Raw genomic sequence first — 27,762 nt, forward strand, 5'->3', positions numbered from 1 at the left:
TGAGCATCCAGCTTCGGCTCAGGTCATGATCTTGTGATTCATGAGTTTGAGCCCTACATCAGGCTCACTGCTTTCTGCAGAAAGCCTGCTTCGAATCCTCTGTCTCTCCCTCTCTCTTTTTCTCTTTCTCTCTCTCTGCCTCCCCCCAACTCTTTATCTCAAAAATAAATAAACATTAAAAAAATTCTCTATTGCTAGAGAAATCGCAATACTGATTCCTTTAATTTTTTTAATGCATACCTTTTCTTTTATCTTTGAAATTGGATTACCTCATAGAATGGTTGAAAAGATGAATGAAATATATTTATTTAGTTTTTTTCTAATGTTTATGTATTTTGAGAAACAGAGTGCTAGTGGGGGGTGAGGGTCAGACAGAGAGGGAGACACAGACTCTGAAGCAGGCTCCAGGCTCCGAGCTGTCAGCACAGAGCCCAATGCGGGGCTCGAACCCACGAACTGTGAGATCATGACCTGAGCCGAAGTCGGATGCTTAACTGACTGAGCCACCCAGGCACCGCTGGAACTATTTTTCTTTTAAGTTTATTTGTTTTGAGAGAGAGTGCGCGTGAGCGAGTTTGAATGGAGAAAGGGCAGGTAGAGAATCCCAAACAGGCTCTGTGCTGTCAGCACGGAGTCCGAGGTGGAGTTTGATCTCACAAAATGTGTGGACATGTCCTGAACCAAAATCAAAAGTCAGACGCTTAACCCACTGAGCCATCCAGGTGCCCCAATGAAGGAACTATTTTAAGGAAAAATAATTAGATGTTTCTCTCTACCAAAATTAATTATAGTTGATTAAAGATTTAAGGGATGATTATAATAATGGATACTAACTAAAATATATCTAGATGTACACCACCCAGGCACTGTGGTGTATGCTTTACCTTTCTTGCCTTATTAAATCATCCCAGCAACCCAGTAACGTATCAGCCATTATTCCTCATTTACTAATGTAGAAACCGAGAACTTGCTCAGGGTCACACAGCAGGTAAGGAGCAGAGTTCAGGCTTGAAAATAAAACTGTAAAAATAAAAATAACAGAACTAGAAGAAGATCTAGGTGAATCCCTATATAATTTGGGGTAATAATAATAATAATACAAAAGGATTTTGGAAGCAGAACAGATACCATAGGAGAAACTACAAAGGAAAAGATGAAAGATTTGAATATGAACAACCAAAAGCTTTTGAATGACAGAACCAACAGGAGACTAAAAAGTAAATGACAGACTAGGAAGCAATATTTACAATGTAGAGCAGACCGAAGGCTAATACCCTTGATACATGTGCGCATTCTTAAGGGAAAAAAAAATCAATGACTAAACCAATCAATTTATAAAAGGAAACATACAACCCAAATAATCAATGTACTAAAGAATAAACACAAAGTGGGCAATAAACAAAGGAAAGGAAGATTTTAGTTTGGTCAAAACCAAGAAGAATGATAATAGCTTTGTTGTTGCGGGTGCATTGCTAGAGGACTCCGTAATTAGATGTTTTGGAGTTTTGCCTGGTAAAGTCAATAGAAAAGTGCTTGAAGATAAATATGTAAGAAATAGGAAATAATCTAAATATCTGTAGTGGGGAACTGATTGCATCAGTTAAACATACAATGAGAATCTCAGCAGCTATAAAAAAGAATTAATGTTCATGTGACTTTGTGGAGGTAGGAAAGTCTTCATTATTTCCTGTTTTAAAGAAGAATAAATTTCCCTTGAGACATGAAGCCATAGTGATAAAATGTATCCTCATCTCTCCAGAATCCAATCTTGCTTAGAATTGTAAAAATACACGAAGGCAACAATAGTTCTGTATATTTATCCTTTTACAAATTTTCCTTCAAGATAGTTATTTAAGGATGGAAACAAGATGAACTCTTTCCAGAGACACAGTATAATAGTTTTCTATTTTTTCATATTCCATTTTGTATTTCTCAGGTTTTTTCTTGCCTACTTATAACTGAACCCTTATTAAAGATGATAAATCTGAATTATATTCTGTCTGTCAAGCATAACTGAATAGCTAAGAGAACTTGACTTTTTGAAAAGCATATGCACATCTTTAGTAGAAATCAGAGAGACTAGGGGCGTCTGGGGGGCTCAGCCGGTTAAGTGTCTGGCTTCAGCTCAGGTCATGATCTCACAATTCGTGGGTTAGAGCCCCGTGTCAGGCTCTGTGCTGACAGCTCAGAGCCTGGAGCCTGCTTCAGATTCTGTGTCTCCCTCTCTCTCTGACCCTCCCCTGCTCACACTGTCTCTCTTTGTCTCTCAAAAATAAATAAAAAACATTAATAAAAAAATTAAAAAAAAAAAGAAATCAGAGAGACTAGTTTGTTGTTTTCTGTCACATTTATTTTGTTGTAATATCCAGGAGGCTACTCTGTGGGTGCCAGGAAAAGTATAATCTGTAATTTTTATCAAAATTGTCCAATTAGTATACATATTATGTTAACACATCTATTCACGTCTGTCCCCAGTGCCTTATTTAACCAAGGGCACTGTAGTCTTTAGGGGCTCATTAGAATTTCAAAAACAGCCATACTTTGATCAAAGTATAAACTCTAATGCAATTGAACATTTCTTTTTAAGTTCAGCAAATAATATTTTGATGCCTCAGTCCTCACTAATGAGGAAAGGGGCCTCCAACTAAATACACTTTAGTCTGAGGACAGCTGTGTCCACATAGGAATAATTTGGGGAATATAAGCGCCTACTGGGTGCCAGGGACTCTGCTAAGATAAAACAGCACCTGTTTCCACAAGCCAGGGGTAGAGAAAAATGGGAAAAAGTAGTGCAGCATGGTATGTTCTAGAGTTAGTTAAAAAAAAACAAACAAACCAAAGAGACCAGAGCGGGGAGAATCGGACCTCTAGTTGGTCTGCACGCTGAGTCACTGATGACGGGAAAGCGTCTGCCTTGACATTCAGGAGTCAGTGCAGGCAGACCCAGGCCCTGCCTCACCAGCGGTGGGACCTTGGGCAAATGACCCCCCTTTCAGTGCCCCAGCCTCCACACAGATCACAGTCCATACCCGCTGGTGCGGGGCATGGCGAGGAGTCAATGATACAGGATACAAATAAGGTGCAGTGCGAACAGAGCAGATGATAAAAACTCTCTTCTTCTCAGTTGCATAAATAACAAAAGTATCCAAGCTTAAAAGGTTAATTCATATCCTCTTTAGTGTTTGTGATAATTTAGACATAGGCAAAACCAACTTATTCGTTAGAAACAATTTTTTCCCCTAGAGGGAGAGAAAGAAAATGTGAGCAAGGGAGAGGGCCAGAGGGAGAAAGAGAATCTGACACGGGGCTCAATCCCACAACCCTGGGATCTCAATCTGAGCCAAAATCAAGAGTCACGTGCTCAACTGAGTGATCTGCCCAGGGGCCCCCAAACCAATTTATTCAGATATTTTTATATCCTGGAGAATTCTCTAATCACTTGGTCTATTTTTTGTGCAATTTTAGTATACGCATCTTGGATTGTTTTGTGGGTTTTTTTCACTTGACATGTCTTAAACCTATTTCATGTAGCTCTCAAGCATTCATTCTTGTTTTTTTTTGTTTTTGACTAACGATCTCTAGTTTAGAAGACCAATTGTACCAAGGATTAAGAAACACTGTGATTTGCCTTTAAAAGAATATGAAGAGGGGCACCTGGGTGGCTCAGTCGGTTAAGCAGCTGGTTTTGGCTCAGGTCATGAGCTCATGGTTCGTGAGTTCAGGCCCCTCGAGCTCTGTGTTAGGCTCTCTGCTGTCAGTGCAGAGCCCACTTCAGATCCTCCATTCCCTCTCTCTCTCTGCCCCTCCCCTGCTCGCATACACAGAGATGTACCGTCTCTCTCTCTCTCTCTCCCCCTCTCTCTTAAGAATAAACATTAAAAAAGGAATGTGGAGAAAATAAGTCCTCTAATTTCCATCCTACTTAGCCTCAGGAGCAGAACCCAGAAGTATCGCAGCTCACTACCTAACATAGGAAGAGAGAGGTTCCTGACTGAGTGGCCGCAGGCCCTTTGCATGGCCATGGTCAAGCTCTACCCACCATGCTCCCCTGCAGTTGAATCCTTCAGTCAGCTCAAGCATGTGCTTTTTCTCAAGTTACTAAATAGTTGAAATCATGAATTATGGGCAAGATGTTTGACCTAGCCAAGTCTTAAAGCGTCTTGTCCCCACCCTCACCCCCATCCTCAGGGGCTGGTTAACCGGGGGGGGGGGGGGGTTAAACAAGATGGCTCCATTAGTCTGCCTGTGCAAGGAAAGTGGTGCCTTCAGAGCCTGCAGGTGGCTGGCACTTGGGTCTGGCTGAGGACCATGGTCAGTTCTCACCAGCCTGAGCGCAGTCTGGGTTTAACTCCCCATAGCCTCACTGCAGGGCTCCGCTCCAGATTTCAGGCCTGCCTTTTGGTGTGCGCCTTGGGGGAGTCCGTGTGGAGTAAGGAAGATCTTTTGAGAAAGCGTACAAGAAGAAAATGTTGACACAGTGGGTGTTAACCTCGACGTTACCTTCTTTGCAGTCTCTGTGTGTACGCACCCACACACACATCTTTAGCTGGTCTTCACAACAAGCCTGCGTGTCTAGGGATGGTTACAACCTTTAAAAAATCCACATATTGGGGTGTCTGGGTGGCTCAGTCAGTTAAGCATCCAACTTTGGCTCAGGTCATGATCTCACGGTTCGTGGGTTCGAGCCCCGCGTCGGGCTCTGTGCTGACAGCTACCTCAGAGCCTGGAACCTGACTGCAGATCCTGTGACTCCTTCTCTCTCTGACCCTCCCCTGCTCACGCTGTCTCTCTCTCTCTTTCTCAAAAGTAAATAAAAACATTAAAATAACATTAAATTAAATTAAAAATCCACATATTACACCAACATGGTTTTTTTTAATTTTTTATACATTTATTTATTTATGAGAGATAGTGAGACAGAGTGCAAGTAGAGGAGGAGCTGAGAGAGAAGGAGACACAGAATCCAAAGCAGCTCCAGGCTCTGAGCTACCAGCACAGAGCCCCACGTGGGGCTTGAACTCATGAACTGTGAGATCATGACTTGAGCTGAAGTTGGACACTTAACTGACTGAGCCGCCTAGGCGCCCCCTAACATGGGTTAAATACTCTTAGGTACCAGACTCTATACTAGATGTTAGAAGTCAGAGTTAGAGAAATAAGGTTATATAAATTTGGTATTTTTTTCTTCCATTTCATTTTTTTTAACTTTAGAGCCTCTGTTTGTCTCTCTCTGTCTCTGTCTCTCTATTTGACATAAGTTTTTTACATTCATAGTTTGCACGTGACTATTGTTAAATGCAGCAGTGTTTTTGAATTCCAGCATTGTTTACACACACAGGTTTGTTTTATTTTGTTTTACATGGTTTATAATCTTCTGTCAGATAAAATAGTCACATTTTATTTCTCTACTCCCTTACTCGTGGGCATTTAACTTGATTCCAACTTAAAGAATTGAAATAATGCTGCCAAGGTACACCTTGGTGGCCCCATTGGTTGAGCATCTCCCTGGCTCCGACCATGATCTCACGGCCGTGAGGTCGAGCCCCACATCAGGCTTGCTGCTAACAGTGCAGAGCCGCTTTGGATCCTCTGTCCCCCTCTCTGCCCTTCCCTCTCCCTCCGTCAAAAATAAACAAACATTTTTAAAATAAGAAGAAAAATACTGCTGCCATGAGCATCCTATTATGGGGTCCCTTGTGGAAATGACTCCGGGGTGCGTGCCCCACAGGGGGCCGGAGTATGGGCACATTTATATTCTCTTCTAAAGGTGTTGCGAGGTTTTCTTCAAATGGCTGCATTTGTTTTTTCTCCCACCAGCAGCTTATGAAAATGCCTGTATTTCCTCAGACTACCTATATTGTTGCCAAAATTTTAATTTGTGTCGGGCTAATGGTTGAAAACATTACTTGTTTCACATTTAGCGTTTCTAAGAGGCCCGTTCTGCAGCCTGTGAGGCGCCCCAGTGTAACAAGGGACTGCTAAAGTCAGATCCAGGTTTGCATAGAAGTACACCCGAAAGCTTACGTTCTGTTGTATTATTTCCAAATGTAAAAGGAATTGTGTAGGAAAAAGAAAAAAGAACTCGTATTTTTCAACCAGCATTTATTAAGCATTTTGTGCTAGGCCCTCGGATTACAAAAATAAACATATTATAGTCTCTGCCATTAATCAGGGGAGTCTCAGTCCTGTGGAGGAAAGAGGTACTGAAACTAGTAGTCTTGGCCAACACTATAGTCGTGACTGTTCAGGAATATGAGAACACAAGAAGGAGAACACCGTTCTAATTGTCTTAACGACGGGGAGTGAATGTTAGAAAGTCACGAATTTCAAAGGGTAGTCAATGAATGCCACGTTCGCTGCTCACACGTTACTCTTCAGGCGGTTGCTACTGGCTGTCTAGTACATGACGCACACCGCCAGGGCCGCAGGGAGCCCTAGACAGGCTCGCCGACGGGGCCTTGTCCTCCAGCCCGCCCTGGGCACACACGGGACAGGTGCCTTCGCTCCACGCATCCCCTCCACCAACAACGAACAGCTTCTCTGCACTTGGCCTGTCCTTGGCATTGTGCTGGGTGAAGAGTCTGACCAAGCCCCCTGCTCCTTGCAGACTCAGAATCCAGATGGGGAGATAGGACCATTTCTGCTGAATGCCATCCTAATACCAACCCTTGAGAATAAGTGCAGCAGAATTTAAACAGCTCTTCGGCGGGGCCCACAAAGGAAAGGAAACATCAGTGCCTGGAGAAGCATTCGGGAGGGAAAGAGTGGGGGGAATCGTGAACTGATCCAAGAACTGTGCTCTTAACACATAGCCCTCTAATCGTAGCCACGCAGTACGCCATCAGCGTCTTCTTGGATTGAGAGACTATTGTTAATAACCAGGACTCGGCTACTATTAATCCAAACATGTCCAGAAAAATCATTCTTTTCTTTGGTAGTTTTGTACATTGTTTTGTTTTGGTTTTTTTAGGTCAAGAGGTGGTTTTCAAGTGCCTTGGGGAAGGAATTCTTGAAAAAGCCTTTCAGGGGTACAATGCGTGTATTTTTGCATATGGACAGACAGGTAAGTGTCTGCTTGTATTTATGGTCAGTGATATTAATTATGCATTTCTTAATGCCTAGACCTAGAAAACACTTTCTAGTGACCCTTTTTGGGAAGTGACAGAAGCTCGCTTCTGATTTTGTGAGTTTAACTGAATCTAACAATCAAAAGTACCCCTCTTTTTGAAGGTTCAACAGCTTTGGTAATTGAGTAATTGAGCAAAGCTAGTTTCAAACTATTAAATATCATTTTCCTAAATTATAGTTTGGACAGGAAAAATAATTACTAGTCTCTCAGTATTGTAAAGGTTTAGTAAAAAGCTATAGAACTGCTCTTAGTGCTGTCCTGTATGGGGGACCTTCCCTGGGATTCGAGAGTGGTTGGTTTTTTTTTTTTTAAGTTTATTTATTTTGAGAGGGAGTGAGAGAGCAAGCATGCGAGTGGGTTAGGGGCAGAGCGAGAGAGAAAGGAAGAGAGATAATCCCAAGCAGGCTCCGCACTGCCAGCATGGAGCCCGACTTGGGGGTCCAACCTCATAAACCGTGCGATCATGACCTGAGCTGAAGTCAAGAGTCGGACGCTTTACTTTCTGAGCCACCCAGGCGCCCCTTGAGTGGTGATGGATTATTAAACGGTGAGACAGGTGCTTAGAAAAGAAGCCCACTAGAGGCTCAGCCGTTAACACTGCTTCTGTGACAAAGTTAGCCTAAGTCCTACCAGTACTGCCTGCTGTCACCCCACAGGACAGCTGGAGACTCCGGCCAGAGAAGATGTAGCAAGGCACTTTCACAAACATAAACTAATTTTATGGCTAGGGACTGTCAATGTTGCTCAACAATCTATAGTTGACATTTATGTATTTCAAGATCATATATCTGCATAGATTATATTTGTAGGCCTCCCTCTGTCAAACTGGAGACCATGAGTATTCTAGAAAGAATAGTTGCTTTACTGCCAGAGGGCATGAGTTTGTAGGCCACGTTTGCCGTTTCTCCCGTGTGACCCTGGTTTGTGTATGGAGAAAACGCGTATGATAGAAATGTTATGTTTCATTTCCTCTGCTTCCTCCTTTCTTTCTGCTTGATCTTCTCCAGGTTCAGGAAAATCCTTCTCCATGATGGGCAGTGCTGAGCAGCTGGGTCTTATTCCAAGGCTCTGCTGTGCTTTATTTAAAAGGATCTCTCTAGAGCAAAATGAGTCGCAGACCTTTAAAGTTGAAGTATCCTATATGGAAATTTATAATGAGAAAGTTCGGGATCTTTTAGACCCCAAAGGGTAAGTTAGTGGTTAAAATTAAGCTTATTCTTGGCGGGGGGTAATAATTGTAAAATGATCCTTACATTAAAATTGCAAGTGAATATATTTACTTGAGCCGTTGGGTCACTTGTCTGGTCTCAGGTCATTCCCTGGGAGTCAGAGCCTGCTGGTATACCCGGTACATGTAGTTTATCCTAAATTCACGTATGAAGTTGCTTACGTATGCCATTTAGAAAGATGTTTTTACTCCTGGTATTATTTTTGCTACCATGGCTGGTTCATACAAATTGAGTTAGGGATGACACATTGGTTCTCCCGTTCATGTTGGAAATCAGCAGCTCTAAATTAGAGTAAGTACTTGAAGGCTTGAAAGAACTCAGCCTCGGCAAACCGTTCTTTCCCTGGGCTGTGCGCTGGAATCACGTTGGGGGGCTTTTTAAGGCTTTGCTGGCCTGAGCCTCACCTGTAGACAATGTTGAGGCAGTGGACCCAAAGGGAAGACCCCACACTGGTACTTTTTACAAAAGAGGTGATAAAAACCAGATGAGTTTGATTCATAGGGAAAGAGGGTCATTTACTTTTCTTCTTTAATTAATTTTCTTTTACTGACTTAAAAATAATACATATCCATAAACATTTAGAAAATAGGCAAAGTGTAAGAAAAACTAAAAATGACTTATAACCCCACCACTCAAAAATAACCATTGTTAAGACTGTGGTGCAATTTGACCCTCTGTTTCAAGTCTATGGGTGTGTGTGTGTGTGTGTGTGTGTGTGTGTTGAGATCATTCTGTAAATACAATTCAGTCTCCTGAATTATTTTTAAATGCGTCGAGCAGCTGTGTGACCAAGGGTGTCATCAAAGGTATACGATCAGAATGGTAGGTGACAAGGAAGTGAGCCATTCGTGGGAAATGTTTATATTTACTTTCAAGTTATCAACTGTTTGCATATGAAAGAACACTTGTAATACATGTAAGATACAAAGAATAATAAAATGGACTGCCCTATGTACCATTTGGCTTAATAAAATGGAGCATGACTGATAGTTTTGGAGTCACTGTATGTTTCTCTTGGGTTCCGTTCTGCTCCCTACCTTTCCCCAAGGTAACCACTATTCTGAATTTTATGTTTCTCATTATCTTCACTACCCTGACAGTTTGCACATAATTTTGCACAATTTGAAACCTTGTGTGACATCATTATATGTCCTTCATTGACTTGTAGCTTTTCTTTTGATGATTCATTCATTCTCATGATGCTATTTTTACTCCTTTCTGGTGTTCCATGATATGATTATACCATAGTCTGTTTCACGCCTTTCATTTATGTGGTTTCCACTGTTTACCGCCCTACATCCTCTTGCGTGTTTCAAATGTAGGTGTTTCTAGGGACTGCATCTGGGGTGGACTTGCAGGCAGTAAGATACTGAATCTCTGACTTGATGAGGAAACAGCCCGACTGTCTTCCAGAGGGCTTATACCAGCGAGGAGCCCACCAGCAGGGCACAAGAATTCCATGTTAGTCCCCATCGGAAGCACTTAATACTGTGCAAGACGTGCTTTTTCTTGCCCCACAATAGCATTGAAGGGTCTCTGGTTGTGCAGGCTGAGTGAGCTGAGTTCCAGACCCCTGTGCATCAGCTAGTTCTCTTGAAGATATGCATTTGGTCTGGCCCAGTTTAGAGTACACAGAATTGCTCATTGTCACATTAAAGTTAGTAAAACCTACTTTGTAGGTTGCTATAAGATTAAATGAGATAACTAAGAGGTTCATAGGGCACAATGCCACAACTTTGGGAAGCACTCAGTGATCGTTAGTTCCTTTTCCCCACACTTGAGTGATGCCAAGCATTGACTTTTGACTTGCAAGGTGATTAGTATCTGATGCAGCGAAAAAGGTGACAGGTACAATATGCTTATGATATATATGTATATGTATATATATACATAATATATATACATACATACATTATATCTATATCTATATCTATATATGTTTGCTTTAAATCTCAATTACCTGTTGATAAGCTGTTAAAATGGGTCCCAAACCAGGTTTGTCATTTAAAAATCCAAAAAAATTTAAAAGTCTTCACCAGCAGAGCCAATTTTATTTATAGGATAAGTAGCAGTAACTATAAGCAATTGCCATATCACCTTCTGTATAAAATTGGCAGCACAGCAGCAGCATAAATCAATGTAGACTCAAAAGCAAATTAAAACACTTTAATATTGTTCAATACATGATCAAAACCTTAAGACATTATTTACTGAGACCGAGAATGTGCTTATTTATGAAATAGTCTTGAAAGTGTAATTCAATTCTGGCATGTTCTTTGCCTGCCTGCCTTCCTTCCTTCCTCCCTTCCTCCCTCCATCCCTCTCTTCCTCCCTTTCTTCCTCCCTCTCTTCCTTCCTCCCTCCCTTCCTTCCTTCCTTCCCCTTTCCTTCTATATAAAACTGAAGTTCATCTACAGAACAACTTTGCCTAACCGAGTATTCTGTGTCCTCGCTGTTTAGTTTGGGAGTAAAGATAGAATTTTTAAAATAGTAAGTTACTTTAAATAGAAATCAGAGTATAAAAGGCATTCCTCATATGGAATGCTGTTTTGCTAATCCAAATAAAGTAGCTTTTAGAATATTTTTTGGTCATTAAAAGAATTGCAATCTTAGTTTCAGAGTACTTAAAAAGAAAGAAAAGGTTCCAAGTTTGGTCTGATTCATTCATTCCTTTTTTCTTCCTCTCACAGGAATAGACAGTCTCTTAAAGTTCGAGAGCATAAAGTGTTGGGGCCGTATGTAGATGGTCTATCCCAGCTGGCTGTCACTAGTTTTGAGGTAAGTGTCATTAAAAAAAGAAGTTATTAAAAAAAAAACTGGTGGGAAATCGAAGCTTGTAAATAACGTTGAATGTATTTTTCATGTGAATGCTTTATAGCATATTGTGATCTCAGGAACCTGGCCGCAACATACCCTACACGGAAAGAAACGGCTTCAACCCGTCTGTGGTGGAGGCATTACATGGTGTGGCTAGGGGGCTCGGCATTTTGAGTTGCTGAATATTTCCTTTCCTACCACTTTGTTGAAACTGCTCCCCCCAAGGTTGCCAGGGATGTCCTCCTAGAGAGGTCTAGACGCATGTAAGCAGTGTTGGGTAGTCAAGTCACACTCCACCCTCTGACAGGGTATCCTCTGCTCATTTCCATTACTTTTCACTCTTCTGGCTCTTCTGTTTGTCTGAATCGCTCCTCTCTCCATTGACTGACCCATCTCTTTCTCCTGCTACTTGACTGTTATGCCTCTGTATATTCCCAACTTGATGTTTTGAACTTACTTCTATTGTCGCTGCTCCAGAACCCATGCCCCTCCCCCCAAAAATACCAGCCTGCTCTGTGTTGCTGAAGGATGCAGCAAATAGAGAGCCAAGGCGTCCTCTGTCTAGTTGTGCTGTCCGGAGTTGCGCCATCCCATTGGCGCCTCGGGCTCAGTGTAACTAAAATCAGTCTGTAGGATAACCTCCTCCAGCCATTTAGATGGAGATGTTTCTATTATTGCTCAAATCAGAAGTAGAGTGCAGTCATCACTTTAGAAGCACTTCAGTTCCAAAGTGAATGGACGCCTCTCTGGGGTGAGGTGCTAAGTCAGTACCTTTACGTAGGCGCGTGATTCCTGGCTCAGTGACCCGGGGTCAGCGTTCATCTCACCCTGTCGCTCGTTAGTAAGAGCCAAGGAGCTTGTGCTTTACACCCCCGCTCTGTCTCGGACTAGATGTGGGAAAAGTTGACTTGACCTCCATGAACATCAGTGTTTTGTGGATAACATCAGAAGAATACATCTTTTTTTTTTTTTTAACCTTTCTTTATTTTTGAGAGACAGACGGAGGCAGATCATGAGTGGGGAAGGGCAGAGAGAGAGGGACACACAGAATCAGAAGCAGGCTCCAGGCTCTGAGCTGTCAGCACAGAGCCTGACACAGGGCTCGAACCCACGAACCCGAGATCATGACCTGAGCCGAAGTCGAACGCTTAACCGACTGAGCCACCCAGGCGTCCCAGGAGAATACATTTTTTATAAAGTTATTCATCACACGTTGTGTAAGAGCCCATAGGTTCCCGGTTCAAAGGCAGATGTACAAGGATGCATAAGGAAAAGCCCCGTCCTTGGAGAAGCACCACATGGCAGGAGGAGGACACCTAAGCAATAGACAGCAATGCAGAGTCCAAAGCACAGAGGAGTTAGAATAAAATAAGGTCACTACCATTACTGAGTATCTGGAGTGCTTGACAAATGTTAGTTCTCGTCTTCCCTAGGAACTTGCAAAGGCAAAAGTGGATGCTAAACAGGGGACAGGGACAATTGTGGGAGGGCCAGGGTGGGGGAAACATCTCACATCTTAGATGGCGGAGCAGGGGGCAGAGACTCCCACCGCACCCCCACGGAGGTTCCGTTCTGGATGGAAGGGCGTGACCCTGCATCCGGGAATGGTAATTAATCCATCCACATGGTGGGCGGGACCGCATGCCCATGTGTTTGCTTCTAATGTTTTCCTTATGCTTTGCCTCTAGGATATTGAGTCATTGATGTCTGAGGGAAATAAGTCTCGGACGGTGGCTGCAACCAACATGAACGAAGAAAGCAGCCGCTCCCATGCCGTGTTCAACATCGTAATCACGCAGACGCTTTATGACCTGCAGTCTGGGGTGAGGGACAGGGGGAGAGCCTTTGGTGGCAATCAGAGAAGTCCAGTATCTGCCACAGTTAAATGTCTGGGGTGGGTTCAGTTGCTGAGAATTTTATGTGGGCTTTTCTACTTACTAGCTGGGCCACTTTGCTTAAATCGTTTCATTTATTAGCTCCTCCTTTGTATATCATTTTAAAAATATATAGGATTTCTTGTGTAAAGTCCTTGAAGAGCATGATGATGTCACCATACCACTTTTAATATGTATCCTTTCATCCTGAAATGCCCCTAAAAACAGCATCTGCCTCATAGCCCTTAAGGACTGTTAAAGAGGAAACCATAACCTTTAGCCTACAGAACACTTTTTCAAAAGAAGAGGAATTTGACCTGAATATGCTGGAATCCTCCCGAGCCAGTGTTTCCTCAAAGGCACACAAAATCTCCCGCTTCCTGACTGTATTCTGGAAAGCTGAGCGTGCTCGCCCCCCAGCATTCGCTGGCCAGCTTAAAGTTGACCGTGAAGTTGGGAGGCCACCTAGCTTCTCACCCGGCCTGCCGCAGGGGCATGGCCGCCGGGGCTGCCCTCAGTCACTGCATGAACGTCCGTGCGGACGTCTGCATTTGCCCTCACATGTATGTCCTGTCTCCCCCAACTAGAACTCCGGAGAGAAGGTCAGCAAGGTGAGCCTGGTGGACCTGGCGGGCAGCGAGAGGGTGTCCAAGACGGGAGCCGCAGGCGAGCGCCTGAAAGAAGGCAGCAACATTAACAAGTACGGCCGGCGGGGTCGTGTGCATCTGGGGGGACGCGGCGTGTTAGAGGCGGTCGGACGGTCTGGTGGTGGCGGTGCAGGGCCTGTGCCGCTTTGGTCACCCGGGCAGGGGGAGATGCGTGAGGCCTGAGGCTTCGTGCCACAGCCTGGCTCAAGCAGTGTCGGGCTCTCCTCGCGTGGGAGGCGGTCTCGTGTGAATGCGCGTCACAGTTCTCTCAGTCTGACTCTATCTTAAATTAACCCCAGGAGCGTACTCGGAAAACAAAACCTGCTTTGAAGTCCTTTGTACGGCGGATGCTGTTAGAACATCAATACCTGGGGTGCCTGGGTGGCTCAGTCCGTTAAGCGTCCGACTTCGGCTCAGGTCATGATCTCACAGCTTGTGGGTTTGAGCCCCACGTCGGCCTCTGTGCTGACAGCTCAGAGCCTGGAGCCTGTCTTCAGATTCTGTGTCTCTTTCTCTCTCTGACCCTCCCCTGCTCATGCTGTGTCTCTCTCTCTCTCAAAAATAAATAAAAAACATTAAAAACAAAAAATGTCAATACCTAAGCAGACCCCTTACAGAGCACCCGCCATGTTGAAAATTCACTGTTTGCCTTCAGTGTGCCCCATGATGTATGCTGGAGGCTGAAAGAGGGGAAGGCGGTGTAGAATGTGTAGGAGTTTGCCAGAGAGACAAAGGAGATGAAGGTGTTCTGCACACCAGGAGGTGAAGGGCTTGTTCTCTTCAGGAACGTGGTCTCCTAGCTGCAGAGTTTCTGTCTGGCTCAAGCCAGACTGCCAGAGTCTAGTCCTTTCACCCCTCTGTGCTTGCTTTTTCTCCTCTTTAAATGGGGGATAATAATAGTCCCTGCTTCATAGAATTGTTGGAGCTCAAGTGCCCATGATGCGCTCAGAACAATGCTTGGAACTGAATCGGTATCAGGTGCTGCAGCTATTATTTTTGTAACCTGTGTAAATAACATAAACACTCAGCGGAAGAGGGGCGCCCGGGTGGCTCAGTCGGTTAAGCATCCGACTTCGGCTCAGGTCATGATCTCACAGTTCGTGGGTTCGAGCCCTGCATTGGGCTCTGTGCTGACAGCTCGGAGCCTGGAGACTGCTTCAGATTCTGTGTCTTCTGCTCTCTCTGCCCTTCTTCCACTTGCATTCTGTTTCTCTCTCAAAAATAAATAAACATTAAAAAAATTTTTTCTTTAAGTTCTGCAGAAAGTAGTTTAGTTTGCACTTGTAACGTTGTTCTGCTGAGACATAATGACATGGGGTTTCATTTAGGACAGAAGTGACAAGAGGTAATAGAGGCAGAAATGTGTCGGTGCAGCTTGCATTTTATAAACGATGCTAGCACATTATAATTTTAGTGTTCAGAAGTTTAAAATTAGAAGTGAGGTATCACCCTCTCTATCAGCTGGACACAGCGGCACTCACTGCAGAGACGGCTGCTTTAGGGACTTAATCTTCCAGTCATACTGTCTCCTGCTCTCATAACAAAGGGTTTTGCCTGATTTCATGACACAGCACTGTGGGAGGCCCCGACTGCGCTCGCGGCAGCTCTGTGATCCCCAGTGAGCTCCAGGGCTGGGCTGGGAAGGCAGGAGCGGGGTATGAGGAAGCAGGTATCAACCAAAAGGCTGTCAGTCCTCCTCGAGATTTGTTTACTGCTGCTGAGCCATGCCAGCCCTTTGCCTTCTGGCTGGGCATGTGGGAAAACGCTAGCAGTTCTGTGCTGGGACTGTGTGAGAATTTAGGGTTCTCAAGGCTGGCCTTGAAGGGTGATGCTGGCTAACTTGTGCTGACCTCTTACTCTGTTCCAGGGACTGTGCTCAGTGCTCCGTATGTAATAATTCATCTGATCCTCACATTAGCGTCGGCGGAAGGAGCTGGGAGGGTTGTTATCCCTATTTTATAGATGAGAAGAGCAAGGCAGACAGTGGTTAAAGGACGTGCCCAGGCCTCAGAGCTCTAAGCATGGATCTGGAGCTGGTTGCGGGTCTGGCTCCAGAGCCCTGTGCCGCGTGTACTTGGGGTGACCATGTGTTCCGTGTGCCTGCAGGAGCCCTAACTGATACTTTTGCCCCAGAGTAAACATTGTGGTGCCCTCTTCAATTGGGGCACTAAGTTAGGTCGTGTCCCCAAGCAGGACTACCTCAAGGCCACAGATAACGTGATTTAGATCTCCGGCAACTGACTCTCTTCCCTAAAGACTTACTGAATTGAATGGAATCCTCGTAGCGTCCTGCTGGTCGTTCCTAATTTATGTGCTAGCTCATGTACTCCCCACTACTAGTCCGTGCGGTCTGGTCTTCTGGTTCTTTATAGTTTTCAGAGCACTTTCGTATGCATTATTTCATGCGAGGCTCCTAATGGGTATTTTTATCTACTGATAGAGGAGGAAATTGATAGTTGGAGACAGTTAGGTAATATGGATGAAAGCCCAGCAGACATCGACTAAGCCTTTGCTGTGTGTCTGGCCCTGCATTGGATGCTGGGGGTGCAAAAGAAATTTCGATATTGTTGTAGACATACTGCCTCCCCACCCTCTAAATACATCCTCATCCTGATCCCCAAAACTTGTGCATAGGTGACCTTGAAAGGCAGACGTGATGATTTTGCGATGAGATTATCCAGGTGGACGTGATGTAAAAACAAAGCTCCTTCGGGGCTCCTGGGGGGCTCAGTCGGTTAACCGTCCAGCTCTTGATTTTGGCTCAGGTCATGATCTCACAGTTTGTGGGTTTGAGCCTTGCATTGGGTTTTGTGCTGACTGTGTGGAGCCTGCTTGGAATTCTCTCTCTCTCTCTCTCTCTCTCTCTCTCTCTCTTTCTCTCTATCTCTCTCTCCCTCTCCCACTTACAAGCTCTGTCTCTCTCTCAAAATAAATGTAAAAACTTTTTTAAAAATGTAAACAAAGCTCTTTAGAAGTGGAAGGGGGAGGTCGGAGGGCCGGAGCTGGTCCGAGGTGCAGAGTGATGGAAAGCCTTCACTGCCCAGCTCTTGTTTGAAGGTGGGGGAAGGGGCCATGAATCCTGGGATGCGGGCAGCCTGTGGGCAATGGAAGTGGCAAGGAGACAGAGAGTGCCCCATGGCAGCCCTGCTGACACCTTGATGTTAGCCCCGTGAGACACGTTCTGGACTTCTGGCTCCAGAACTATCAGGAAACAGGTGTTTTAAGTCACTGATGATTTGTTAGAGCGTGATCGGTGCCCTTGAGAGCACATAGTTTAGGACAATAGGAAATCACTTCACTTGAACAAAATGAAAGGAAGGAGGATTTTATTATATTTTGGCCAGACGATGTTGAGACATGCCATGTAAGCCAACATGTAAGCATGGAACTATTTTTTATGACACCTTAGCCAGCCCGTGGACGTTTGCCGGGTTGGTCTTGTGCTTTTCCCAAAATAACCGGCTCAGAGGGAGGGGAGCTGCCTCTGACCCTTTTCCCTGCGCCTCCATCCAGGCTCCTTTCTCTTCCCCGGACACCTCTCTGATCTCCCTGAGTAGGTGCCTCTGCCCCGGAAGTCTAGTCCGGACCCAGGTCTCCACACGTGTCCTCCAGACTCTCACTGTGGTCATCGGTACATAGCGACTGTATGAACAGGACATCTTCCTGCCACTAGAAGGTTCCCTGGGGTCAGCACACCTGTTTTAGAGACCCTTGTGGAAATTGGCCCTTTATCCCTTACCTGCCATTCCAAAATCCAGAATGCTCTGAAAACCAAGTGCTTTTCTTTTCTTCACAGCTTGCTTGTTGGTAGAGCCTCACCTGAACTTCCATGAGACTCTCTAGGTTGATCTGTGTTTATAGTCTTTGTGTCCTCGTTTAGGGTGGCCATTCATTCACTTAGCTGTAGAAATGTAAATGGACTGTATTACAGGCTGCTGCTCCAGATCTCCCCACGGTCCTATATCATGTATGCGCTACATCACATCCGTGTGGCCCCAAGGATTTCAGACACGATGTGCAGACTTGCACTTTTTTAATCCATTTATCCAGTATGTGTTGAATGCTGACTGGGCATAAGGTCACAGGGAAGAGGGGCACCTGGGTGGGTCCATTGGTTAAGCATCCAACTCTTGATCTCAGCTCAAGTCTTGATTTCTGGGTTGTGAGTTCAAGCCCTGTTTTGGGCATGATGCCTACTTAAAAAAAAAGAAGAAGAAGAAGAAGAAAGAAAGAATAGAAGACCAAAGGGAAGGGTAGATGGGACCCTGGTCTTGGAGAGGTCAAGCTCCAATGGGGAAGGAAGTCCCTTGAAGGGGTAGTATTGATACATTAAGTGCAGTGGAAACTTATCCAGAGGGTGCAGTGGGAACATGGTGACAACACAGCTAGAAAGTTCAGAGAGGGCTTCCCAGAGGAGATGCTGGAATTTCTTCCTTATAGAACCTAGCTTCGTGGTATTTCTGTGCCTTAGTTTCCTCATTTGTAAGACACAGATGAGGAAGCAGCAGTCTACTGTGGGAATTAAATTAGTTCCTATTTGTAAAGTGCCTCTTGGAACAGTGCCTGGCATATCGTAAGCTCTGTGCAAGTGTGTACTAACAAGGTAACAGAATATTAATAAGTTGAAAGGGCCGCCTGATAGTTGTACAAATGGCCTTTTAATTCTTAAAATCAGTGCCCCATTGAGTGCTAAAATTAAAGACACCTCTGACATGTTTCCTGAGCTTTCCCTCGGCCTCCTATTTGGGCTTCTTTTGGTGGAACATTAGTAATCCTCTTACACAGACCTGTCAGGGACTGCGCCCAGATATTAGTGTCTGCTTAATGGGCTCTGGATTTAGGAGCTTCATCTCTCCTTAAGCTCTTAAGAGCTTGAAAGCAGCATTATTCCTTCCTTCGGTGAGCTCAAGCACCTGTGTGGCTGCACCGCAGTGGCCTGTCCGGGGTGTGGGAGGACCAGGCCTGTAGACCCTCCTCTCGGGCTCTGTCTGGACACTCAGGCTGCCGCTCCGCCTGTCTGTTGAGGATGGGGTGGGGAAGCCCGTCCCTGCTCCTGGAGTCTGGTCCTGGAGTCTGGCGGGGTAGCTTCCCTAAAAGCTCGTTTGGATCACGGAACACCCGCTAATACCCTTGGAAATGACCCTGGAAATGGCTCCGTCCAGTTCTCAGCCACGGCCAGTTAGTAAATGCAAGCAGTGTTCATCCAACGAGTCTCATTCCCGGGCTCGGCTCCATTTCAGTTACTGTGGTTGACAATAAAGTGTATACTAAACATTTCCCCCAATGAGTTCTACGTAACATTTGTTCTAGGGGAACTGATAGATGTTACTCTTGGGGTTCTGTCAAATAATTTGTGTTATAATATAGTAAACTAGAAGCCTGGTATTTCTAATGTTTCATATGTCTCAGTCCTCCTTTTTTTCTTCTTGAATACTTTCCACAACCCTTAATCATTTCCTCTCGGAAATCTTGCTTAAATGGATATTGCCTGCTTAACCAAACATGAACTTGTACCTGGGGAGAGTAAAAATGGCCTGCCTCTGTCCATTATTCAAGGGCTGCTGGGAATGAGGGGTTCTTATCAATTTACCACTCATGCATTACAGGGCCCAAGGATGTGGGAACAAATCTGAATAAGCATATTTACATTTACCACGAGAGCCCCACAGAGGACAGAACAAAAGTCTTTTCTGGATGCGGTAGCCACATGTTTTGGGGGTCATGTGACATTGTGACTTCAGTGTTTCTCAAAGCAGTTTTTGCAAAATACTGGTTCCTTAAGTGGCTCTGGGAAGAAAAGGATCTTTGGACTAACAGTTTTAAGAAAGGTTGCTTAAACAGCCTTACTTTGGAGACTCCCTGCTAAAATGTCTGATAAGCCCTGCCGTAATGGATCCTGTATTAACTTTAACTTATTCCCTGAACTTATTTGATGGCAGAATGCCAGGCATAACACTGATTAAAATCTCCAGAACAGGGGCGCCTGGGTGGCTCAGTCGGTTAAGCGTCCAGCTTCGGCTCAGGTCATGATCTCATGGTTCGTGGGTTCGAGACCCACATCGGGCTCCAGGCTGACAGCTAGCTCAGAGCCTGGAGCCTGCTTCAGATTCTGTATCTCCCTCTCTCTCTGACCCTCCCCTGCTCACAGTGTCTCTCTCTGTCTCTCAAAAGTAAATAAAAAACATTAAAAACCTTAAAATCTCCAGAACAAATATTCCAAAGAACTTGTTTTTGGAAATGTTAGTGTATACTGTATTTCACTGCAGCGCTGGAAGTGGAAAAGAGACTGGAGATGGTACTTGTTAGATGCATGTCTCTGGCTTGGGATGACTTGTGCCAGCCCCTGGAGACCGGTAGGGGGCGGCATGAGGTCTGTTCTGCCGGTACCAAGGGTTTCTTTCCACTCCTGCTGTGGGATGGCCTTGGCCTTTCCCCGATTTTGCCACACACACTCTTTGCATTTCTCCTTTACTGTTAAGAGTGGAGACTTACTGGGGGAAAGTACTAACTCAAGACCACTAACTCCGTCATCTACCAACGAATTCTTTAAAAGCCAAAGATTGCATTCAGCTGTCGTGATGACCAAATGCTGTATTTCTTTTCCCCACTTACCTCTCTTGAGGCAGAGCACCTCAAAAATGCTATCAGGCACACAGCTCTACTAACCTTGGTGTGTGTTCACATTGTCCTCATGACCTCAGATGGTGCTACCGTTCTAGGCATTGTATCCTTATCTGTGTTCCAAACAAGGGAGGGCGGGGAGGGAGGGCCAAGACCACCAGGCTTCCGCTTATGTCTACGAAATATGTACCTTTTCTACCAAAGAAAGCTTTCTTGGGAAACCCACCCTGTCACATGGTCTCCCTACATCTCATTGGCCAGTGCTGGGTTTCATGGCTTAACAGGGCAACAGAGAACTCTTAAAAGTGGAGTTTTTAGCCCAGCATAAGCTTCCCAGCAAAATCAGGGTTCCGAAAAAAAAATCAGGGTTCCGTTAGCAAGTAAGAAAGGGAGAACGGATGTTGGGTCAGTACCCACAGAGGGCACCAAAACCAGGATTGAATTAGTCCTTGTTAGAAAGAGATCCATGTTCTGTCCTTCAGTGTATTCTAGACTCAGTTTTACTCCGCAGATACTGACTGACTGCTTTCTGTAAGCAAGGCACAGTAATCATGTGATGTAACGAGGTCTCTGCCCTCAAAGCAATCATAACCTTAGGTAGAAAGAGATAGAGAAATAGAGTTAACTCTAGCAATGTTTAACTACACTTATGACCATAGAAAAAAGATCGTTAGGAAAGTAGATAAAATAATACAATATTTGAAATCCATCCTGGAGAGTGCAGATAACTTACATCACCTCATATCTACTCTCAGGGAAGGAATCTGGTGGTCAGAGTTTCAAGGAAGACTATGCAGGTTGGAGGAAGTTGCAGGGGAAAAAAGGAAAACAAAAGAATTTGACCAGGCTTTTCTCATTGATTGTATGCATTGGAGCAGCTTTTATTTTGTTTTTGATCCTTCTAAGCTTTTTACTTTATTCTTATTTTTTATACTTATTTATTTTGAGACAGAGAGCACACACCTGTGTGCACCTGTGTGGGGAGAAGAGAGAGGGAGAGGGAGAGAGAGAAGGGAGGAGGGAGAGAGAATCCTAGCAGGCTCTGGGCTATCAGCATGAGCCCCACGAGGGGCCCGAACCCACCAACCATGAGATCATGACCTCAGCCAAACTCAGAAGCTGGTCACCCCATCAGTGAGCTACCCAGGCTCCTCCATATACTTTCTTTTTAGTTTCAAATTCTCCATTGTTATAGATAGGTCGATTTTAAAATCTCTATCTTAAAACATGGGTGTCTATTCATAAATATTATCCCTTTGGGGCACCTGGGTGGCTCAGTCGGTTAAGTGTCCGACTTCGGCTCGGGTCATGATCTCACGGTTCATTTAGTTTGGGCCCCGCATCAGGCTCTGTGCTGACAGCTCAGAAGCCTGGAGCCTGCTTCAGATTCTGTGTCTTCCTCTCTCTCTGCCCCTCCCCCTCTCATGCTCTGTCTCTCTCAAAATAAAAATAAACATCAAAAAAATAAAGTTAAAAAAGGAACCAAAGAGGGGTGCCTAGGTGTCTCAGTTGGTTAAGCGCCCAACTTCGGCTCAGGTCATGATCTCACAGTTCATGGGTTTGAGCCCCACGTTGGGCTCTGTGCTGATAGCTCAGAACCTGGAGCAAGCTTCAGGTTCTCTGTCTCCCTCTCTCTCTGCCCCTCCCCTACTCGCTCTCTCTCTCTCTCTCTCTCTCTCAAAAATAAACAAACATCAATAAATAAATAAATAAATAAATGCTACCCCCTAGCCCAATCCTTCTGTCCCCTCCAGTCAGCCTCTATTTACTGTGTGCCCACCAGTTCTCATCCAAGAACTTACGGGAAGGGTAGGAGCTTCCCTACTATGTCCACCTCCCTTAGGTTCAGGGAAGGAGCTATGTGTTGGTAGAATTAGAAAGATTCCTAGAGCAATTCTTTCAGCCCCTCAAATTTGCAAACAGCCGCCCCACCCTGTTGGGGAAACCTGTGAGCTGCCCATTCGACTCCAGCATGAGAAGGGTGTGCTAGCAGATTGGGTAATTTGTGATTTTCTTAAATTCTTAAGCTTCCTTGGAATAAAGTTACTGTTAAACTACTGAAGCCCATTGTTCTGCTTTCATGTATTGAACTTTCATACTGTTTTTGAGATTCCAGAAGCCCGTGGATCATGGCTTCCAAGTCCAACGTTGCAGGGAGGAAGGGTGGTGCGCATGAGCCCACCCTCACCCTGTCACCAGGTGACCTAGTTACCTCTCATCCATTGTGGAAGCCCCCCTACCCTGCAGTTCATTTCTTTTTGTTCCAAGGGGGCAGTAGGTTGAGACAGAGTCCTTGGTTTGAAGGTGTGCACACTATCAGGTAAAAGGCTTCTGCTAATGATCACCTTCTCCGACTGGTTGGCTAAGTGACACAGCAAAGTGCACACATGACGGAGTCATGTGATCGTGTCTGCCCAGCCCCACCCGTGCCGTGCAGTGCCTGCTGACAGCGCTCAAAGCGTGCACGTGCTGCTGTAGACATTGATAGCTTCCTGCTGGCTTCCCCCTTCTTCTCTCAAAGCACTCGTTTGATTTTTGGTTTTGCCCTTGTTTAGCAGTGCCCGGAACTTTCTTTTTTCACTAGTGACACTATCAAACTAGAAAATAGGAGCAGTTGCCACAGGACAGAGTTAGATGGTGTCTGGATGCAAAACACATGATAACCCCAAAACGTGTTTTCACATCAAGGGTCACTGTTCACTTTAGAATTGCTAATATTGACCTTGGAGTCACTGAGCTCTTTATAGTCTGAGTGGATTAATTTTTGCTGTGTTTAAGTACTAAAAACTGATACAGTTCAAAGAACTGTTTTCAACTGAAAATTTTATTTCAACAGTTGCAAAATCTGAAAGATGCCCTATTAAAGCAGAAATTTGTTTTTGCCTTATATTGAATTTCTGGTTTCTTTTATTTCGTATATAGCACATGCCTTCCTTTCTTTTCTCCTCCCTTCCTTCCCTCCCTCCCTTCCTTCCTTTTTTCCTTCCTTCCTTTCTCTCTTTTCGATTCTAGAGAGGGATTGAGAGCACAGGAGAGGGACAGAGATAACATGACTCTTTTTTCATTTTTATTTTTATTTCTTAATGTTGATTTATTTATTTTGAGAGTGGGAGAGCAGGAATTGGGGAGAGACAGAGAGGAGAGAGAATCCTAAGCAGGCTCTCTGCTGTCAGTGCATGGCTCAAACCCATGAACCGTGAGATTATGACCTGAGCCAAGCTCAACCTACTGAGCCACGCAGGGGCCCTTTTACTTACTTTTTATATTTAATTTAATTTCATCATGGTAAGTATACTCTTGAACCCCCATCCCCTGCCCCTCTCCTTTCTGGTAGCCATCAGTTTGTTCTCTAGTGTTAAGAGTCTGTTTCTTGATTTATCTTTCTTTTTCCTTTGCTTCTTTTCTTTTTTTTTAAATTTTTTAATGTTTATTCATTTCGGAGAGAGAGAGATGCACATTGCAAGCAGGGGAGAGGCAGAGAGAGGAAGACACAGAATCTGAAGCAAGCTCCAGGCTCTGAGCTGTTGGCCCAGAGCCTGATGCAGGGCTTGAACCTATGAACCATGAGATCATGACCTGAGTAGAAGTTGGACGCTTAACCAACTGAGCCACCCAGGTGCCCCTACTTATTTTGATTCTTAAATTCCACATATGAGTGGGATCATGTCGTATTTACCTTTCTCAGAATGACATATTTTGTTTAGCATTATGCTCTTTAGCTCCATCCATGTTGTTGCAAATGGCAAGATTTCATTCTTTTTTGTGGCTGAATAATAATCCATTGTATGTAGATACCACATCTTCTTTATCCATTCATTTACTAATGAACACTTGGGCTGTTTCTGTAGTTTGGCTTTTGTAGATAACGCTGCACTAAACATAGGGGTACATGTATCCCTTTGAATAATATTATTGAATTTTTTTCAGCTTATTTATTTTGAGAGAGACATAGAGTGTGCGAGTGGTGGAGGGGCAAAAAGAAAGAGAACTCCAAGCAGGCCCCACACTATCAGCTCAGAGCCCAATACGTACTCAAACCTATGAACATTATGACCTGAGCCGAAACCAAGAGCCAGATGCTTAACTGACTGAGCCACCCAGGCACACCCTGTATTATTGTATTTTTAAGGTAAATTGCAGGGTAGTTCTCTTTTTAATTTTTTGAGGTACTTCCATATTCTTTACCACAGTGGCTCTATTAGTTTACATTCTCCCCAACAGTGCATGAAGGTTCCTTTTTCTCCACATCCTCACCAACATTTGTTTCTCATGTTGTTGATTTTAGCCATTCTGACAGATAGGAGGTGATATTTCATTGTAGTTTTTGTTTGCATTTTCCTGATGATGAATTATGTTGAACGTCTTTTCATGTGCAGGTTGGCCATCTGTATGTCTTTGGAGAAATGTCTGTTCATGTCTTCTGCCCATTTTTAATAGGATTATTTGTCTTTGGGTGTTGGGCCATATTAGTTCTTTATGTATTTTGGGTACTAACCCTTTATCGGTTATGTCATTTGCAAATACCTTCTGAGTTCAGTAAGTCGCCTTTTAGTTTTGTTGATTGTTTCCTTCTATGTATAAAAACTTTTTATTTTGATGTAGTCCCAGTAGTTTATTTTTGCCACCTTCATTCTTAGAATTCTTACCTTTGGGAGGAGTGATGGAGTGATTGAACTTGGATTTTTTTTTTTAAACAGCTATATTGAGAAATGGTTCACATACACATACTTTACCATTTGAATATGTACAGTTTAGTAGCTTTATTATCAGAATGTATAACCATCATCACAATCTAATTTGAAAACATTTTCATCATCCCCAAAGAAACTTTGTGTCTGAGTCATTCCCCATTTCCAGCATCCCCAGCCCTGGGCAACCACTGACTTTATCTCTATAGATTTGCCTTTTCTGGTTATTTCATGATAATGGAGTTGGTATGTGGCTGTATTAGTTTCCCAGTGTTATTAAAACAGATTACCACAACCTGGGTGGCTTAAAACAACAGAAATGTATTTTCTTACAGTTCTGGAGTCCAGAAGTGCAAAATCAGGGGATTGCCAGAGTTTGTTCCTTCTTGGGGCTCAGAGGGCATATCTGTTTCTTGTTTCCTATCTTCTATGGTGGCTGGCTCTCCTTGACCTTGCGTGGCTTGTAGATGCATCACTCCCATGTCTCCTCTGTTCTCACACGGCCTGCCCGCCTGGTGCCTGTGTGTCTTCACATGACCTCCTTAGAAGGGCGTCAGGCATTGGTTTACAGCCCCCTTAGAGCCCGTGTGATCTCGGCTTAACTAATTACATCTGCATACACCCTATTTCCAAAGGAGATTACATGTCAGGTTCTGGTGAACTTGAACTTGGGTAGACACTATTCAACCCAAGACATTGGCCTTTGGTGTTTGGCTTCTTTCACTTACCATAACTTTTCAAGGTTTACCCATCTGTGGCTCCTATCAGAATCCTCTCTCATGGCTGAATAATATTCCCTTGTGAGGACATCCTGCACTTTATTCATCCCTTCAGCATTTGATGGACAGACATGTGTGTCGTTTCTACACCGTTTTGGCTGTTGTAAATAATGCAGCTGTGAAAACTCTTCTATAAGTTTTCACGTGGGCCTATGTTTCCATTTCTTTTGGGGTGGATTTAGCTTTTCAATCTGTCAATTATAATGTACATATTTCTGTCACTTTGCAGGAATGGCTGTTATTAAAATTCTGGCTCATGTTCTGCCTCTTGAATTTGCTGAGTGATTCACCTTTGAGCGATTATGTTTTTCAAGAACTGTGCTTTGTTTCAGCTCATTTAATGGAAGTCTCTCGTTAACATTAGGAAGAAAGCTGTCTGGTCCTTCGTGCTACACTCTGCTCACTTGCTGATTTGTGCTCTTTGTTTTGTTTTTATAAATAAGTCATAACCTTTACTTTTCTAACCTTTCACAGAGCGTTTTCCCTTTGTGATATCATGTACGTTTCCCGGCTCTCCTGGGACATCTCCTGAGGCTGCTCTTTTCTGGCTGCTGAATGTGGGGTCCCACTGATTTCCTTTTAGAAGCGTACTTGGTGCTTAACTGTCACTCAGTAGGATGTCCTTCATCTCTCACCTCCACAAATCTGTGGCTTTTGCAGTGATCTTTGCTCCGGGTGCAGAGGACATGTGTTAGCGTCCAGGGAATGTCCAGGAGACTACTCCAGCCTGCACAGGAATCACCCGGAGGGCTGGTTGGAGCACGGGGTGCTGGGTCCCACCCCCAGTGTCTGTAGGTCTGGGGTGGGGTGGGGCCTGCGAATGTGCCTGTGTAACAAGGTCCCAAGTCATGTAGGCGGCTTCTGGTCCCAGCACCATGTTTTGAGCCTATCCAGTTAAACACATGTGCCCCGTTGGGTTCTGTTCAACCAGGGCCTCTCAAAATTTAGCAGGCCTGAGAATCATCTGGAAATACCTTGCTCTGGTTCTGACTTACTAGGCCTCAAGAGGCTGCCAAGAGTGTGTTTCCAGCCGGCTCTCACGGCCCGCCAGTGTGGCTTTCTGTAGCAGGTGTGGAAAGACTCGCCGTGTGCTGTCCCCTGCTTTGGTGGGTCTTTGTTCTGTGCAGCTATAAAAACTCCACACCGAAGTCAGCCTGCCAGCTTCATCACATGAACGGGATCCACCTTGTCATGTGCAGGGAAAAGTTCTCTTCAAGTTACGTGGTTCTTGTGGAAAACAAAATGGGAGCCCGAATGGTCCGAGTTCGACGTAAAGACTGAAAGGTTCAGACTTCAACATCATATTTGGAGTCGATTAAAATTCCCTAGAATGATCTTTTAAATGTACGTTCCCACGTTCTGAGATGTCTGTGAATCAATTCTCACACGACTTTTACATTCATTCTTTTACGTTAACGGAGTTAACTTTGCTTTTCATTTTCTCAGCTTCTTGACAAATTAAATGTAGTTATATCAACTTCAGGGCCTTGTTCTGCATACTTTATACTTACTGCCTGGAAGGATTACTGTTTTATGCAAACAATATAACCATTCCGTAATTTCTAATTTCCCAAATTTCTTTCTTTCGGCAGATCCCTTACAACCTTGGGGTTGGTTATATCCTCCCTGGCTGACCAGGCAGCTGGCAAGGGTAAAAACAAATTCGTGCCTTATCGAGATTCAGTGCTCACTTGGCTTCTTAAGGTAATTCATTGTTCTAGTGTGTTCCTCTCCAAGCAAAACCTGGCTGTTTCAGAGGAGGCAGCTGGAAGGTGTGGGCAGAGCTAACCAAATACACCACAGCCCCCCCAGCAGTCCTGCTCATCCGAATTCCTAGGAACGCAGAATGAAAACTCATTCCTATCACCTTTCTTGCCCCCGTGATAATGCTGTTTGACAGGCATCATTCGTTGTGGTGACTTTAGAGAAACCTCATCTCGTCATAAGGGGACCCAGGAGACACAGCCCATGTCCACAA

At 44.4% G+C, this 27,762-nt stretch overlaps 1 protein-coding gene across 1 annotated transcript in view; it reads left to right on the forward strand.

The window, feature by feature from the left end:
- KIF13A (kinesin family member 13A) overlaps nucleotides 1–27,762 on the forward strand; it is a 201,719-nt gene that overhangs the window by 108,897 nt on the left and 65,060 nt on the right. Inside the window, exons 5-10 of the mRNA XM_029943130.1 lie at nucleotides 6,971–7,063; nucleotides 8,137–8,317; nucleotides 11,049–11,136; nucleotides 12,864–12,998; nucleotides 13,637–13,749; nucleotides 27,377–27,488. Of these exons, the coding sequence (XP_029798990.1) occupies nucleotides 6,971–7,063; nucleotides 8,137–8,317; nucleotides 11,049–11,136; nucleotides 12,864–12,998; nucleotides 13,637–13,749; nucleotides 27,377–27,488 (722 nt within the window). The remainder of the gene's footprint in view (nucleotides 1–6,970; nucleotides 7,064–8,136; nucleotides 8,318–11,048; nucleotides 11,137–12,863; nucleotides 12,999–13,636; nucleotides 13,750–27,376; nucleotides 27,489–27,762) is intronic.

The sequence above is a fragment of the Suricata suricatta genome, chromosome 7, assembly GCF_006229205.1.
Source record: "Suricata suricatta isolate VVHF042 chromosome 7, meerkat_22Aug2017_6uvM2_HiC, whole genome shotgun sequence".
Lineage (NCBI taxonomy): Eukaryota > Metazoa > Chordata > Mammalia > Carnivora > Herpestidae > Suricata > Suricata suricatta.